Source organism: Callospermophilus lateralis, chromosome 2, assembly GCF_048772815.1.
Source record: "Callospermophilus lateralis isolate mCalLat2 chromosome 2, mCalLat2.hap1, whole genome shotgun sequence".
Classification (NCBI taxonomy): Eukaryota; Metazoa; Chordata; class Mammalia; order Rodentia; family Sciuridae; genus Callospermophilus; species Callospermophilus lateralis.
This window is the reverse complement of record NC_135306.1, coordinates 2,206,338-2,222,757: the sequence shown is the minus strand read 5'-3', so window position 1 is coordinate 2,222,757 and position 16,420 is coordinate 2,206,338. Positions and strand designations below refer to the sequence as shown.

At 60.3% G+C, this 16,420-nt stretch overlaps 1 protein-coding gene across 5 annotated transcripts in view; it reads left to right on the top strand.

Annotated features, from left to right (window-relative positions):
* Positions 1–773: 773 nt before the first annotated feature.
* Kcnt1 (potassium sodium-activated channel subfamily T member 1) overlaps positions 774–16,420 on the top strand; it is a 55,317-nt gene continuing 39,670 nt past the window's right edge. For 2 of the 5 annotated variants that reach the window (XM_076843029.2, XM_076843028.2), the window contains exon 1: positions 840–934. In XM_076843029.2, coding sequence (XP_076699144.2) covers positions 840–934 — 95 coding nt within the window. Of the gene's footprint in view, positions 935–16,063; positions 16,219–16,420 lie in introns of those variants that run through there. The other 3 variants (XM_076843027.2, XM_076843026.2, XM_076843030.2) reach the window with 2 other exon arrangements.

Sequence of the window (16,420 nt, the reverse complement as noted above, 5' to 3'; positions counted from 1 at the left end):
GTCTTGGTGTTAATATCCAGGGGGCTGCTGTCCCAGGAAGCTGGGAACTAGGAACCAGGGTGGTTCTGCTGGCCTCTGCCCCAGGGGCTGCGTGTGGTAACTGCAGCAAAACCTTCCTGGATGTAGAGACTGAGGCAGGAAATCTCTCAGGGCTCCAGTGACTGCAGACCACCAGGGACCCTCCTAGTGTACCTGGATTGCCCCAAACACCCCTGTCTGCCACTGGCAGGTGTCTGTCACTCGGGTGATTGGGCAGGGTCTCTTTGAGCCCACAGTATGACAACACTGGCAGGGCAGCCTGGGACTCAGAGGGCCTGACCTGATCTGCTTGGCCCCAGGGGCTGCAGACTAGAGCCCTTTGAGCCTCCTGATGGTTCACCAACCCAGCCCTGCACAGCTTGAGGGTCCAGAGGAGGCCTGCGGGCCAGAGGCCAGCTAGGACCATGAAGGAAGGCTGAGCAGCCTGCTTCGGAACAGGCTGTGGCGGGGGAGGGCCGGCCTGGCCCGGGTCCAGGGAAGGGAAGGGTTCCCACGCCAGCCTCAGGGGGACCAGGGGCAGCTGTGAGAGCCTGCCCTGACTTGGCTGTGATCTGTCCCACCTTCCAAACTTCCCCAGCCTGGCCGCGCCCCCTCCCCCGCGCGCCCCCTGCAGGTGCCGCCCCGCCCCGCCCCCACCCTGGTCGGTCGCGGTCGCGGCGTCCGGGCTGCGCGGGGCCGGGGGCTGCGCGCGTCCGCGAGGGCGCCCGGCGACTGAGGGGGCGCTGGCGTGTGCCCGCAGGCGGCCCTGCGCCGAGGACGGCGGCTGCGGGGACGTGCTCCTGGACACCGCCAGACCCAAGATGAGCGACCTGGACACGGAGGTGCTGCCCTTGCCGCCGCGGTACCGCTTCCGGGACCTGCTCCTGGGCGACCAGTCCTTCCAGAACGACGACAGGTAGGCCGGGGGCGGCCGGCCGCGCGGAGCTGTCCGCGGTGCTGAGCCCGCGCGCCCCCGCAGCCGCGGCGCCCTGCAACTTTCCAGGTTCCGGGACCGGGAAGTTTCGGGGCGCCGGAGAGGGGGAGTAGGTCCGGGGAGGGCCCCTGGAGCAGGGCGCGGGATGCTCGGTGCTGGGGGTCGGCCCAGAGCTCGGTCGGGGGTCCCTGGCCTCCTGGTGCCTGCCCCCAGCTCCAGCAGAGCTGCTCCGCGGAAGCCGGGGTCCAGCCGGGGCCTAGGCGCCGGGGTAGCGGCCGGCAGTCTGGCTGAGAACTAGTGTCCTCCAGACTCAGGCTGTGCTCACTTATTAATTATTCACTGGGGGACAGAGTGCAATTTCACAGTCACACATTCAAAGTGACAATGTTCCCTCACCTTAGATTCTCTTCCGTGTGAAAAAGCCAAATGAACTTGTGTCTCTGAGGAGAGGACGGGCAGGATGGGTCCACAGGAGCAGCGCGGCTGAGGGGCTGGCAGGGAGCTGAAGGATGCTGCCTTTCCCTCCCCTGTTCCCCAAATAGCTGTCTTGGGTAAACACCCAGCACTCCAGCTCTGCCAGCCTCAGGGGAGGTGCTGTCAGCCTGCGAGCCGAGCCGAGGACTGGAAGCCTCTCCTTCCACTGTGCGCTGGGCGGCTCAGCACTCTCCTCAGGGCTCACTCACCAGCCCGGACGCGGCTGTGGTCCCCGAACAGTGCAATTGTTAAGTTAGCACATGAAGTGCTCGGGGCTGCAGATTATCAGGGCACAAACTGAGCTGTCAGAATAAGCTGCTGAGACTGCAGCAAAGGAGGAAATTGCTTTCATGAGCAGGGTCAGTGTGCAGGCGCTGTGTGTCAGGAACCCCCAGTACTTGGGGAAAGTGACTAAAAATCACATAGCCTGCTGCAGGGATGTCCTGCCAGACCATCCCCTGGATCTCCAGTGGTGCTGGGTTGCATTGAACACCTAGAGCCAGAGGAGATACCGATCCCAAAGTCTTCGACCACTTAACAGCAAGGGGTTGAGTCCTGCAGAGGTGCTTTTGAAAGTCAGTGTTTTCCTGCCTTGTTGAACCAAGTGCTGCAGCACATAATGAACCCACCTAGAATAAATGCCTTGGACAAGAGATTAGTTTTAACTTCCTTTTTGGGCAGTAGGGATGGGCAGGTGCTGGTTCTGGTGTCCCTGACTGGGGACTCCTGCCCTCTTGGGACCCATGTGGGGAGAGTCCGGGCTTCCCCAGGCCCAATACGTGCACTAGACATCTTGCTAAGTCAGCCCCATCCCACTGGGTGCCTGCTCTGGAAAATGGCAGACTTGGGGGACCTCCAACGTCAGATAGGAAATGGCTCTGGCTCCCCACATGGTGCACGGGCCTCCTGATCACCAGATGGATGTCAGTGACTAGGGTTGGTGTTGCTGTGCCCCTCTGTCTTCACAGGAGGTGACAGAGGTTCCCCTCCTGGCTCAGGCAAAGGGAGCTGCCACTGAACCCATCCCCAAGTCCTAGACCTGTGTACGACTCTTTAATCATGGCTAACTGTGTGGAGCATGAGGTCTGCCCCAGTGTAGTTCAGCATGTCCTCTGCATGATGTGGCCCTCACTGAGCCAGAGCACCAGCTCCCTCAAAGGAAGCCACCCCTTGGAACCACTTCCTATTTTTCTAAAGCTGTCTCTGTCCCATGGGGCTAGTTTGGCAACAGCTACAGGGTGGGTGTCTGGCCTTGCCCATCTCATGACCCCCAGACTCTGAGAAGGTCCCCGTTTAGCTAGAGGGCCCTGAGGCAGGAAACCAGCATGGCGAGGGGGCCAAGACCCACCCTGAGGAGGTCCCATGGTCACCTGAGCCCCCATCTGCAGCAACACCCTCCCCACCCAGCTCTGAGCACAAATCCCAGGCCAAGGGGGAGGGTGGCTGCTTGGAGGTCCCTGAAGTGGGCCTGGTAGCCCTGATGGCCACTGCACTCGAAGTGCCTCAGCCCTCCTCTCCTCATCTGCCTTTGGCATCCCCAGAGCTGTTCCCCCACCTCGTGCACTGTCACTGATTCCTAAAACAAGGGACGGAGCTGGGGGGCACATGGCTAGCCTACCACGGACCCACAGGTATAGTGACAGCCAGGCCACATGAGGAAAGGAGACAGAAAGGCTGCTTCTCAGGATGGGAAGGGAGTGCTGACTCTGGTCTGAGGGGCCTGGGTGCCCAGAGGGGCCAGGGAGCCCACTTGCCCCACCTGCAAGAGCACAGGTGTGCAGGGGCTCTCGGGACCTCTCCAGGGCTTTAGCAGGTAGGATTCCTGGGGCCGAGTCCTGGGGCTGCAGGCCATAGGGTGGTATGCAGAGATGGAGCAGCCAGGACCTCGGGGACCAACCAGGGTGGTGGTCTCCACCAGGAGAGTCTGGGGAAGCTGTGACCTGCGCGTGCTCTCTCCGCCTGCCCCCAGCTCCCCCACTGTGGGCCCGGCAGGCTCTGTGGGGAGAGGCCCGAGTCCTAGCAGGCTGTAGGGCTGTGGCTTCCTCTCTGAGAGGGGAGTAAAGCCATGTGCAGTGAGTCACCACTGCTGAGGCTGGCCTTGCGGGTGGGGGTTGGGAGCACAGCCACCCACACGTGGACAAGGCAGAGCCGCCAGGCCACTCTCCCCAGGTGACTGAGGGCTCTATGCAGCTCCGTGAGGGGCAGGATTGAGAGCTTCCCCTTCAAGGGACTGATGTGGCCCAGGTAGACTCACCCCCCAGGCCGTGTTCTGGGGCTTCCTGGGGAGCGGCACTCAGTGGAAGCTGACTGGACGCTGTGGAGCCTCTACCCCTTCCCAGGACCCAAGAGGCAGTGTTAGGAGACCCAGGCCCACTCCCTGTCTAGAAGCAGTCCTCCTTTATGCCCTGGAGACGTAAGTGAGCACCACAGTCCTAGGGGGACTGGCACTTGGGCTCCTTCTCCTGCAGAGTGGGTTAACAGCCCCGGAAAGGGCAGCTTGAGGGGGCAGTGGGGCAGGGCTGTAAAAAGGCCTTGGTGGCTACAGGTGTGGCTGCAGGTGGGCTCTGGGAGCCTGGGCTCCTGCTCTGTAATGTGGACATGAGGCTTTAGCTCTGCCCTGCCCACTCAGTCTCAAGAAGAGAGGGGACGAGCTTTCCACAGGAGGCAGACAAGGGCTGTTGCACCACTGGCCCTTCTTCCAAAATGCCCAAAAAAATGGAGTATAGGAGCCAGGGGTGGATGGGCCCAGCCCATAGTGTCACCCAAGCCCCAGTGGAAGCCAGGTTAGGTCCCCCTCTGAATGTAGGGCAGGCCAGCAGTGAGAAGCACCCACACGCACCCCCCCCAACCCATTGAGCAGACTCCATGCAGGGAAGGGGGCTTGCCCTGGGCTGGCTGGGTTGGCCTGTGTGCTGCCCCAGGCCAAGCCCCAGGAGAGATCCCCACCCCATCTCTCACCCAAGGGTCCTGGAGTGGAGCAGCCTGCTGCAGGGTGACGCCCGAGCAGGCCTGAGGGTGGACGCAGCCCCAGCAGGGCCCCAGCAGGGCCCCAGCCTGGCATCCCGTGGTCCTCTGACAGCTGAGCATCTGGACTGGTTTCTCTGGAGGAGACGTGAAATATTTTCACACGGATGAGAAATGGGAAGGCAGGCAGGATCCAGCATTGTCAGGACAGAGCCCTGCAGGAGGCAGCTGTGGACAGACCAGCAGGCAGGGACCCAGCACAGGGAGCAACAGTCAGTCCTCCAGGGTCTAGGCCCTCCCAGGCCAACAGAACCACAGTGGGTCAGGCCGCCCTATGGGACAGAGCCAGGCCCCTCCCCAGGTTCGAGGCCCCACCAGGGCTCCAAGCAGGACTCAAGTGAGGGTCCCTAGGGACAGCAGGCCCTCAGAACCACTCACCTATGGTTGCTAATGACTGAGCAGTTAGGAGCAGAGTGGGGAAGAACCATCCAGGGAGGCCCAGGTGAGTGGGGAGAATTAGCACGGCTGCCTGCCAAGTGCCTGCAGGAGGCCTGTCCCTTAAGTGCCCTCCCCACCCATCCCTGCCTGCCTGCCCCTCTGGGCCATCAGCCTGCCCTCCCCCACGACACCCTTCCTCCCCCCCCCCCACCCCCTTCCTGAAGCCTACCAGCATCCGCCCTCCCCGTGGCCCTGCCCATCTTCCACCAGAGCAGGGCCGCAGGGCTTCCCTAGAAAGAGCTCTGTTCAGGCTGCCTCCCCTGGGCGGCCCCTTAAGGACAGCAGCCAGCTATCTGGACCTCAGAATGGGCCCTAGGCTCCCCAGAGGTCACCAGCTCAAGTTTGCTGTTGTTATTTTTTTTTCTAATGTTATATATTTTTCACCTTTATTTTATTATTTATCTATTTTTATGTGGAGCTGAGGATCTAACCCAGGGCCTCACCTGTGCTGGGCAAGCGCTCTGCCACTGAGCCACACCCCCAGCCCCACCGGCTACAATTTTACCTGAAGGCCGCGGCAGCTCTGTGGGGCATCTGGGTCACATCGCTGTCTTTTGAGGGTGCTTTGGGGATGCTGGGGGTGGGCTGGGCTGTACCTGTATCCCATGCCCCTTCTGGGGGTGCCTGGTGAGCCAGCTGGTCCCTGGGTCCCCACAAGAGAAGTACCTGTGTCAGGCATGGCCAGGGCTTGGAAACCGAGGAGCTTAAAGGAGAGGACACAGCCAGGCCTGGCTGGGGTGGGGTGGGGCCAGCTGAGCATCCAGGAGGACTGTGGTGGGTTTAGGGCAGTGGAAGCCCATGGAGGAGGCCGGGAGCTTCTGGGGGTGAAGGCAGAGGGAGGTAAGGACAGGCAGATTGGGAAGCATTTCCTCCTGGACTAGGGACCCCATGGGGACTGGACATCCACCCCCACTGCACTCTGGGCTGAGCTGCCCGGAACTCACATGTGCAGTGAGGGGATTTCACCTGGACCAGTGGACGAGAGTCAGGAGCTGTCGCAGCAGAGGACCGCCACATGTGTGATGGTGACCCACCTGTGCCAGCCAGACTCCAGGGCAGGATCAGCAGTCCCAGGTAGCCCTGGAGCAGGCCGAGTGTCCCTAGTCCTCTCACTGTCAGTGCCTCCCCGGCATGTGTCCACCCCAGGGCTGCTTAGCTCAGGGAAACGCCAGCTGGTGTGGTCTCCCCAGGTTATGTTTAACCTCTGCCTGGGACCTTCCTTCCCCCTGCACAGGCCTGACTGCCAGGCCAGGCTGGGCTGGTGGTTCTGCCACAGGTCACCTCAGCCCTTCCCTTCGCCCTGCCTGGGGTGGGGCCTGTCCAGTGCAAGTCCGTAGGCCTTAGAGGATGCAGCCTGCTAGGGAGGTGGTCTTGACCTGGCCAGTGGGCCCAGGGGAGGTTGGGGTGAGCTCTCAAGGGAGGGTCCACCTGTGTGGACTCCGGGAACTGGTCCAAGGTGTCATGTGTGCTCTGTCCTGCCCACTCTCCTGGATACCCTTTGTCTGCTGCCTGCAGAATGGAACCAAGAAAGGACAGATCTGGACTGTGTGCTCTCAGGTGTCCTGAGTGAGACACGTGGCGCCTGTCCCAGCCACTGCCTGGATCCAGCCTGATATGCCCTCCCCATCAGCTGGGTGTGGGGCTGGGACTCCCCCTGGGGTCCTTAGCAGGAAGCAGAGCCTCAGAGGTGGGCCCTGAGTCAGGGTGGACAACAGAAGGCCAGGTGGCCTTCCTGTGGGGGTGTGGCCTCCAGAGCAGTTCACACCTTCCTCCTGCCTCACATGAACTCCAAGGCTTGGGCCACTGCTCCTCCCCAGGAGGCCAGGAGTGAGCAGAAGGACAAGGGCCAAGGTCACAGAGACAACAGAAGGAAGTGGGCACTGGGTGCGTGCGTGTGCAGCCGAGCAGGGCATCTCCTGGGGGGCTGAGTAGCACCCGGGGCCCATCTTCACTGAGGTAGGATGTTGGCCTCCACGTGATCCCATGTTAGTGTCTCCACCACAAGAAATGAGAAACGGCTCTGGCTCCCCACACCCAGGCCCTAGGGCACCCTGAAACGCTGAGAGGGCAAGGTAGGTGTTCCTCCCGGTGTGTGCTGCTCCTCGGGCCCCCTGGGCCAGCACAGCCAGGCACATGGCTTCCTCCCCTAGCCCACACCCCAGAGACTCACAGGCATGACTCAAAATCAGATTCTTCCCAAATTAATTATAAAGCAGAACCCAGATGCCCAGCAAGGGGGAGCCAGCATCCCCCAAGGCACAGAGACCGTGGTCATCTGGCTGTCAGAAGGTGATTTCCATGAGCTTCCTATGGTGTGACCACATGTTCCAGGCTGGTGCATGCAGCACAGGAACAGGGAGGGTCACGTTAGGGCTTCTTCTGCTCAGGCCTCCACCACAGAACAGGGGGAGTGGGTTCCGCTGCAAGTATTTATTGGGCACAGCCCTGAAGGCAGGGAGTCCAGAGCAGGTGCCAGCAGTCCAGAGACCTCTCCTCCCAGTGTTTATGGGGGCAGGGGGCAGAGCAGGCTGATCTCCTTCCCAGGGTGCTGGTCCCATTCCAAGGCCCACCTCAGGACACATCTAACCCCATTCTAACCCCATCGCTTTGCTTGCCATGCCACAACTACTTGAACTTGGATTTCCACTGGATCCTAGAGAGAACCTCTTGTGTGCAGCACCCCCAGCAGTCATCAGGAACCCCCCACCCCACATGCTGGCCTTTAATTAGCCATACATACAAAGATAGGACTCTAAGACTTCTTCAGACAGCAGCTGATTGGGAGGATAACAGGCAGACACTCAGGTGGACCTTGCTCAAGCCACACGGCCAGGAGCTGCTGAGCTGGACTGGCGAGCACCAGCTGGTCCCTCAATTTTGGACTTCCAGCCCCGAGAATGGGAGAGAACAGATCCCTGTTGTTTGAAGGCACTTAAGCATGGTGCTTTGTTGTCTGGGCAACAGGCACCACACCTCCTGTCAGAGTGCACAGGTGTGTGGGGGGACCTGGAGGTCCAGCACCTGCCCCTGCTCGGGTTACCAGTGAGGTCCCGGCACAGGGCTGGGGAGCCGGCTGTGCCGTGCCCTGTGCAGGCTCTCACAGCTCTTGTTGGGTTGGGGTTCTCAGCCAGCTCTGGGGGAGCGTCTGCTAATAATATGCCCGATCCTTGAGTGGGCTGTTTTCCTGGGTGGCCCTAAATTGACTGGAGACCTGCTGGGAAGTGGGAGCTCCAGAGGCCCACCCTCCCAGCAGCCCTGGAGCTGGACAAGGAGAGGGGACATCCCGTGCTGGAGGAGGGGACAGAGCAGGCGTCAGCAGGAGGCTCCCCTCACAGGAGCGATGGCTGAGGGCCTCCACCTCAGGAACAGCCTGAAGCATGGGGATGGCACAGGGTGGGAGGGACCCTACCTCTCCCTGACACTGACCCCCATGAGAGCCCTGGAGGGAGGCCACTCTGCAGCCAAGGGGAGGGCCCATCCCTTGAGCACCCCGACCCCAGGGAGAGGCGTGGGTTTGTGGGAGGGGACGGGAAGGGCAGCGGGTCCTAGCTGGTGGGGAGGGGTAGTGGAAGGAGCTACAGAGAGGCTGAGGACAGATGTGGGACCCCAGCTTCCTTCCACAGCTCTGTGCTGGACAGGACTGGCTGACCAGTCCCTGCAGAGCAGGCCCCAACCTGGCAGGGCCCAGGAGCCCTCCCTGGGTCTCAGGTCCCTCTAGACACCTGAGACGGGAGTCCCCATAGAAGCAGAGCTGGCTGGCCCTGGGAAGGCTGTGGGGTGAGGGTCTGAGCCCCCGGGCTCCCCCTACCCAGGCTGCATTGCTCCAGATGTGGGCAGGGCCACACCCCAAACCCCAGGCCTGTGGAGGCTCTGTCCCAGCTCCACCTCTCTGTCCCTCTCCACATCCTCCGCGGGCCCCTCAGTGAGTGCCACCCTCAGGGACTGTTGGAAGACAAAGTGATGTCACCCCAGAAGGCAGAGCTCTCCTGCCTGCTGGACCCTTCAGGACCCTGGTTTGCCCCCAGAGGCCTGGCCCCCGCCCCACTGCTGGAGCTGATTCTCCCCCTCCCCAGGAGTTTTCTGGCTGTTCTGCAGGGGCCTCTTCCAGCATGGTTGACCAGGACCCAGAGGGGCCCAGCTGTGGGGAGGAAGCCCAGTCCTGTGTCCCCTCAAGAGGACCCTACCGAGCCGGGCAGTGATGTAATGCCCCTGGAGGGAAGTGCGGCATCAGGCTCAGGCAGCACCCCCTCCACACCCCACCCTCTCTCCTCATACCCAGCCCTACAATGTGGGTGCTACCCCACACCCAGCCCCTCACATCCAGCTGGGCCCTCTGGAGTGGATGTGGGGTCTGCCTGGGACTCCCCGCAGGCCACTGGATTTAACTCTCACATTGCCCATGTCCTGATGCCTAGAACCTGATGCTGTGACCTTGTACGACCTTGAAGGTGTGATTTAGTGAAGCCTCTTGAGGTTGAGATGGGCCTGAAATGCTGTCACAGTCTCCTTACAAGAGGGCTGGGGTGGCGCCGTGGTGGAAGAGAGGCAGGCAGAGATGGTCACCAGGGTGCACTGTGCAGACTTTTCCAGATGACATCATAAGGGGACCTCGGGGAAGGTGGGGCTGGTGTAACAGACAGAAGAGCAGACACAGCCACCAGAGGGGGAGGCTCTGGACCTGCACAGAGCCCTGACCAGCACACGGGGCCTCCAGCCGGTCGGAGTGTCAGTCTCCATAATCGCAGGAGCTGCTTCACTTACCCAACTCCCTCTGGACGCCTGAGGGCCACGTATAGCCTATTGTTCTGTCCTCTGGAAAGCCCTGACCAACACCCGGCTATTTTCCCCAGAGCCGGTTCCTCTGACTTCACTGTCCCTCTGGAGTGGACGCTGGTCCTGAGGCCCAGCTGGCCAGGTCTGCCTGATGTAGGTGTGAGAACCTGGCGGATGCCATTGTGACCCATGTATTGCCCATGTGTCCCCATTAGAGATGGCCAGTGGGTCCCCTGGGCAGCAACACCTGTGCCTTCTCACCTCAGGGTGAGCAGGTGCTACCCAGACATCCAGGTCTCCCCGACCGTGGGTCTGAGGACACTGCTACTGGGGGTTCAGCCCTGTCTGACCACTGCCTGACCCACCTTGCTCCTGCGCCCAGGGTGTGCCTGCCTGGTTCTGTTTCTCCCTCCACTGACATAGCCTCACCTTCATCAGAGGGCCAGGTGCACACCCATAGCACAATTCCTGCCACACCCCCACCCTTTCTCTTCAATTACCAGTTTTCAACGGGAGGCCAAGCTCACGGCCTCTTCTGGCGACAGCAGCGGGTTTTTCTGGATTTGTCTCCCTGAGCATCACGTACTGACCCACAGAGTTACACAGACTTGCTATCTGTGGTGGCCGAAAAGTGCACCCTAAGATGTCCACGAGCTAATCCTGGAAGCCCGTGAGTCTGTGAACGTGGCAGAAGGGACTCTGCAGATGTGACGAGGTTGAGGGCCTTGACGAGGTGTGACCCGCGATTCTCTGGGCAGTCAGGCCTGATGCCCTCCCAGGGAGGCAGGGAGACATGAGGACAGAAGCAGAGGCCAGCGAGGACAGAAGGGAAAGGGGCCCAGGCGGGTGAGCCCAGTGCACACCTGACTCTGGAAGGGGCAGACGCCTGTCTCTACTGGAGCCTCAGTGCTGCTGACACAGGTGTCAGGATTCTGACCACCAGGATCGGATGAGAAATGTGTTTGTTTTTTTTAAGAGAGAGAGAGAGAGAGAATTTTTTAATATTTATTTTTTAGTTTTCGGCGGCGGACACAACATCCTTGTATGTGGTGCTGAGGTTCGAACCTGGGCGGCACGCATGCCAGGCGAGCGCGCTGCCACTTGAGCCACATCCCCAGCCCCAGTGTGTGTTGTTTTAAGCCACTAATTTTGTGGCAATTAACCAATTGGTTATAGCAGCCAGAGGAGATATGCCCACCCTGTCCAGTGTTCCCTCTGATGCTCAGCTGTCCTTCCTTGGCCAGAGGGGGCTTTTTGCTGGCCCTTGACATGACCCCATTCCTTTCTGTAACTTCCTTCCCTCTAGCAAAACGGGATTCTCTGTGCCCTGGCACCTTCCCTGCTGAGACGTCTCCAAGGACTGTGCGTCCAATGGGGATAGTGTGTGGTTCACTCCCAGCTGAGAGCATCCTCATTTTGGACGACAACACCCTACACACCCCCAATGTTTGCTAATTATATTGTTCTTTTTACTCCACCAAGGTTTTAAATTGTTACAATCTGTTCTGTAACCAGACTTTGCATAATTATCTAACATTTGCTGTAAATCCACTTACATAGGTTCTTGCTGACCACACACACATTCACTGTTATTTTTCACTGTGGAGTTTCTTACTTGGGTATTTCTTTGAGGTGACTGCATTTCACCTTCAAGGTTGTTTTACCTTCAAAAAGGGCATCTGTGCTGGTGCCACATGTTGTGTGTTGCTCCACACTTGCGGCATCTCCCCTGTCTGTGGACGTGGGTGACAGCTTGGCTGGGTATAATAGTCCTGTGTCTGTGGACCTGGAGGATATCTTGGCTGGGTACAATACTCTTCATCTCACTGTCTTCCTCCTCAGCGTTGGGTCTGCCGGGACCCTCGTGTTTAGTGCCCCCGAGGAAACCCAAAGCCAGATGGCTCTGCCCCTCCCGGGTGACCCCTTTTCCCGTCTTGTACCCTTAAGAGCTCTTTCTTTGCCCTTCAATCTCAGTAGATGTAGGAGGGTCAATATCTGGGTGGTGTTTTCCTGGAACTCAGTACACAGTTCTTTGTCTGCTACACCATTATGTTTCTAAATGTTTTCTAAATTGATTTTAAATACTTAAAGCCTGTTGGAGCCTCTACCCTGGGGCACAAGGACCCTTGAGATAGTCCTCCACCCTCTCTCAAGTCCCGGGTTCTATGTCTGCCTCTGCTGTGCAGAGTCATCTACTGCTGAGGTCCTTAATTTGATTAAGGTTCTTGCTAGTCTTGACTCACTTAGTAGTAATTGGAGGGCGCCTGGCTCTCCAAAGGCCTCTGGGTCTTTCCTTCCTCAGTCTGCAGAGATAACAGACTCCTCTGTCTCTCCTTTTTACTGAAACTTGCCCTCATAAGCCGACCTGGGCCGGAAGCCTGGAGGATACTTTCCCTCTGCCCTGGACGTAGGCTTTACCCATGACCAGGTTCTCTGTCCTTGAAGTCCACTTAGTCCTTTCCTCTCCTTTTTCTCTCCTTCCTTCCTTCACCCACTCTTCCTGTTCCTCCTTCCTTCTCTTTTTTTTTAAATGTATCTGTTTTAAGTGTGGTAAATACACATGGCATAAAATATACCATGCAAACCAATTCCGAGAGGACATTCCGTGTGTTAAGCCTGTCTGCACGGTGCCGCGGCTGCCTCCACCATCCATCCACAGGACTCTCCCACTTTCCAAGTGAAAACTCTGTCCCATAGACACTGACTCCCCAGCCCCGGCACCCTCCATTCCACTTCCTGTCTCTGGCCTGGTGACTCGGAGTCGTCACACAGGTGGAACCCCGCAGCACTGTCCTGTGCCAGGCCCCTTTCTCAGCGCCACGTCCTCAAGTCTCACCCACATTGCGCAGCTGTCAGACCCTCCTTCCTGCTTAAGGCCAAGGGATCCCCATGTGGCTGGGCCACACATTGCCCCATGGTCATCCCCTATGGTCAAATGGGTTCTTCCACCTCCCAGCCCCTGTGTCCTCTTCCTGTTCCCTTTCCTGTGCCCCAGCCTGTGGGTGACCCCACCGCCTTCCCACAGCTCCAGAGCATGGGCCAGGGCTGTGTGTCTGAGTGTCCATCTGCCCCGTTTCCTAGGATCTTGTGAGATGTCCTTGCCCATGGACCACGCCACGCAGCTGGAGATGTCCTAGGCTCCATACTCTTTCCCCAGAGGGCAGCCTGAGGGTGTCACCTTGTTCTGGGGGTTGGCCTAGACAGCTCCCCAGCCAGAAGACAGGGAAGGCCAGAAGAGCCTCTGGCTGCCTCTCCCCAGGGCTGTGGGGAGGATTCTCAGGACGCTGTGGCGGTCTCAGGTTGACCTTGAGGACAGGACCAAGGAAGGGGGGTCACTGCCCACACTTCCCAGCATGGCTCCCCACAGTATTTGGGGACATCTGTGACACTGGCTTGTCCTTGCCCTTATGGCTTCTGAGTATTAATCACTGCCTTTCACTGTCTGTTTATCAGCTTGGGTTTGGGAGGCTCCTGAGGCAGCGGTCACCCCTGCCCCACTGTAGATACCACACCTGCCCACACACCTGCCTCCCACCTGAAGACGTGCCACACAGGGACCCGGCCTCCTCACCTCCTCTGGACCACCTTCTGGCTGCCCTGCTTCACAAGGCAGCCCATCTGTCCCAGAGCTTCAGCTCCCATACTGAGCAGGTAACCAGACAGTTTCTCTGCAGCCTGGCAGCCCCAGGATAGGCCTCTGGCAGGCACCCTGTGAGGGTCCAGCATGGACATCCTGATCCACCTCTGTGCTGCTCCTGTCCTCCCCATCCCAGGTGCCCCTCCTTCCTCTCCCTACCTGAGCTCGACCCTCCCCACCCAGTCTTGTGGGAAGAACGGCAGTGCCACTTCCAGAGGCTGTGTCCTCCGCCAGCTCCAGTGCCCCTCAGCCCTCCCTGCAGGGAGCTCACAGCACCTGTCTGTCTTTAACACTCATAAAGGGGCAATTGTCATCTGTTCTGGGGCTTCCAGGACATCTGCCCCATCTCCACTCCCATGCTCTGCAGACATTCTGAGGGCTCAAGATTGTCCACGCTCCAAGGACCCAGAGCCTGGGAGCCCAGTGCCCGCCCTCCCACCTCACTTGCTCCAGGCTGTGCGACTTGCCTATGGGTCACTCCACTGTACCCAGAGGCCAAGGAGCCAGGAACCAGCACTGGATGTGTAAGGGACTGTCTGCCCTCTCCGCACAGGAAACAGCCACTGGACCCTGCCGAGAGGGGACTGTCATTTCCAAGATAAACCCACTTTACCCACCCACATGGTGCAGGAACAAGTTGAGAGGTCCCCCTGCCACCTGGGACACAGACTGCTCCAATGCCTGTCACTAGTTGACACCACAAAATGTTGGTGTCCTCCTCCCAACTGTCACCTCTCTCTAGCCCTGGGATTCGGATGCCAACAGCACAGGCAGACCCCTGCACTCAGAAAACAAGAGTGGAAAGGACAGCCCTCTGTGTGGGCAGAATAGGCTGGCCCTTGGGGACAAGCTGCCATGCATCTCCACTGCCACGCTCTGCGGACGTGGCTTTCGTGAGCCTCCCAGATGTGGCTCACTGCCGTTGCTCAGGGATGCAGGGTGAACACAACACCCCAAAGCCCTGACGCCCTCTCTTGCACCCTTCCCTTGCTCCTGGGGTGCCTTGTGTGAGCACCCCTGATGTCCGCAGGCACTTTCTCTCACTGCGGTGCTGTGTGCATGGCCCCGGGTTGTGCAGGCACCTTGGCCTGCTTTATCTGTTTATGCACATCAGAGGTCTCATTCAACAGCATGCCCTGGGGAGACCTCCGGCCTCCTCCTCGTAGCTGCTCTCCTCCTCAGAAAGGGGCACCTCCATCTGTGAGTGCCTCCCAGGGCGGTGGGGAGCTCCTCCTGCTTGTTCCCCTCAGGCCACGGGAGCCCAGGTTTGAGCCTTTTGCTTGGTTTCCATGTGATCTGGGCCTGGGGCAGGTGTTGGAGAGCCAGGATGCGAGTCCCCTGCGGGAGTAGCCCTGTGCCTCAGCTTCCCTACGGTGGCCCAGCCCACCTGACCTCCATGGCATTGTTAAGAAACAGCCTGCTCCCTGCCAGGCTGGGGCGGGCACTGCACCCAGCCTTCCTCTCTGAGTGCTCCTTCCCTGTGACGTGGGCCCTGGGGTTCTTGTGTTTTTGCAGAGTATGTGCATGGAGACCCATGAAATCGGGGACAGATGGTCAGCCAAGGGGATTCGGGGTGAGGGGGTGGTGCAGGCCATTTCATGAGGGCTCCTGGTGAGTGTGGGTGGGCCAGGCCACCCCCACTCAGGTTGGTACTACCTGAAGAACTGAAGCCCACTTCTCTACCATAAATCTCCTGTTTGCTCCCTGATTGCTGGCACTCACAGTCGGGCCCCTGCAAGCAAGGAGCTCCTGGCCTGGGGTGTGGGCTGCTCAGGAGGACCCGGGAGCCCAGGAGAGCCCCTCCACCTGGGTTGGGCAGGTGTGACTCTGAGAGCTCCCACGCCAAGCTGGACTTGGGGCAAGCCGGACCTCCCAGCACCAATACCTGCAGAGTTACCTGCCTGGGCAAGTCATCTGGAGCTCTGTCTGTGAGGTGGAGGAGCTAGAAAAGCCACACAGCATGGCCACACAGAGCCGCTCTGATCAGCTGGTCCTGGGTCCAGATCTTTGCTCCGCTCCTTCCTGATCCTGGGGAAGCCACTTCCTCCTTCAGTCTTTCCACATCAAAAAATGGATAAGAATCTGTGTCCCTGGCAGGTCGTCCTTGTGTTTGGTGAGGTGGGCCTTACACGCCCCAGAAGGGCGTCAAGAGCTCCACGTGGGTAGCTGCCTCATGCCCCATGGATCCGGTGCCCAGCACCCACTGTGGCATGGGGGCCAACAGCCGAGTGCCCCTGAGATGTGTCCTGACAGCTCTGGAGGTGGAAAGAAGGGGAAGGAGGACGCTGAGTGCCCACGGGAGACACCAGCAGTTTCCCACCTGGTGAGGGAGCTGGAGCCACCTCACCTGGTCAGGCCAGGAGCTGAAGGATAGGTACAGCTCTGGGCTGGCCGATCTGAGCATTAGACTGAGGTTTCAGGACCCCTGGAGGGCCGAGATGTGGGCACAGGACCAACCAGGATGCCTAGCTCCCCTCTCCAGTACTCCCGTTCCCCAGGTACCTGGCCAAGGGCCCAGGCTCAGCTGCACAGTTCCTCCTTCCCAGCACGGACAGTCACCACCACCACTTCTGGGGAAGGCTGAGCCCCGGGACTCGGTCTTCCTTGGGGGCGTGCTGGTGGGGACAGAGCCTGGGAGCCCTCCCCGCCCTGCCCCCCCCCCGCCGGACCGTTCCACTGTGGCGCGCGGGGGGCGGGTGCGGAGCGCGATGGTTGCGCCCGGCGCCGCCCCCGCCGCCGCCTCCCGCGCCGAGCGCTCCCGCAGGATGGCGCGGGCCAAGCTGCCGCGCTCGCCGTCCGAGGGCAAGGCGGGCCCCGGGGGCGCCCCGGCCGGCGCCGCGGCCCCTGAGGAGCCGCACGGGCTCAGCCCGCTGCTGCCGGCCCGCGGCGGGGGCTCCGTGGGCAGCGACGTGGGCCAGAGGTAGGGGCGGGCGCGGGCCTGGGTCCCCACTGCGCGCCGCCGGGAGGGGCTTTGCATCTCGCTCGCATCGCAGGGGCCAGCCCGCTGCACCTGCCGCGCTGTCCGCAGCCCTGGGAGGGGACGGCTGGGGGCTGCCCTTCGAAGCTCCACCCAGGTGCCCCCCTCCCGACCCCAGACACCCCGCTTAGAGGCTGAGTACAGT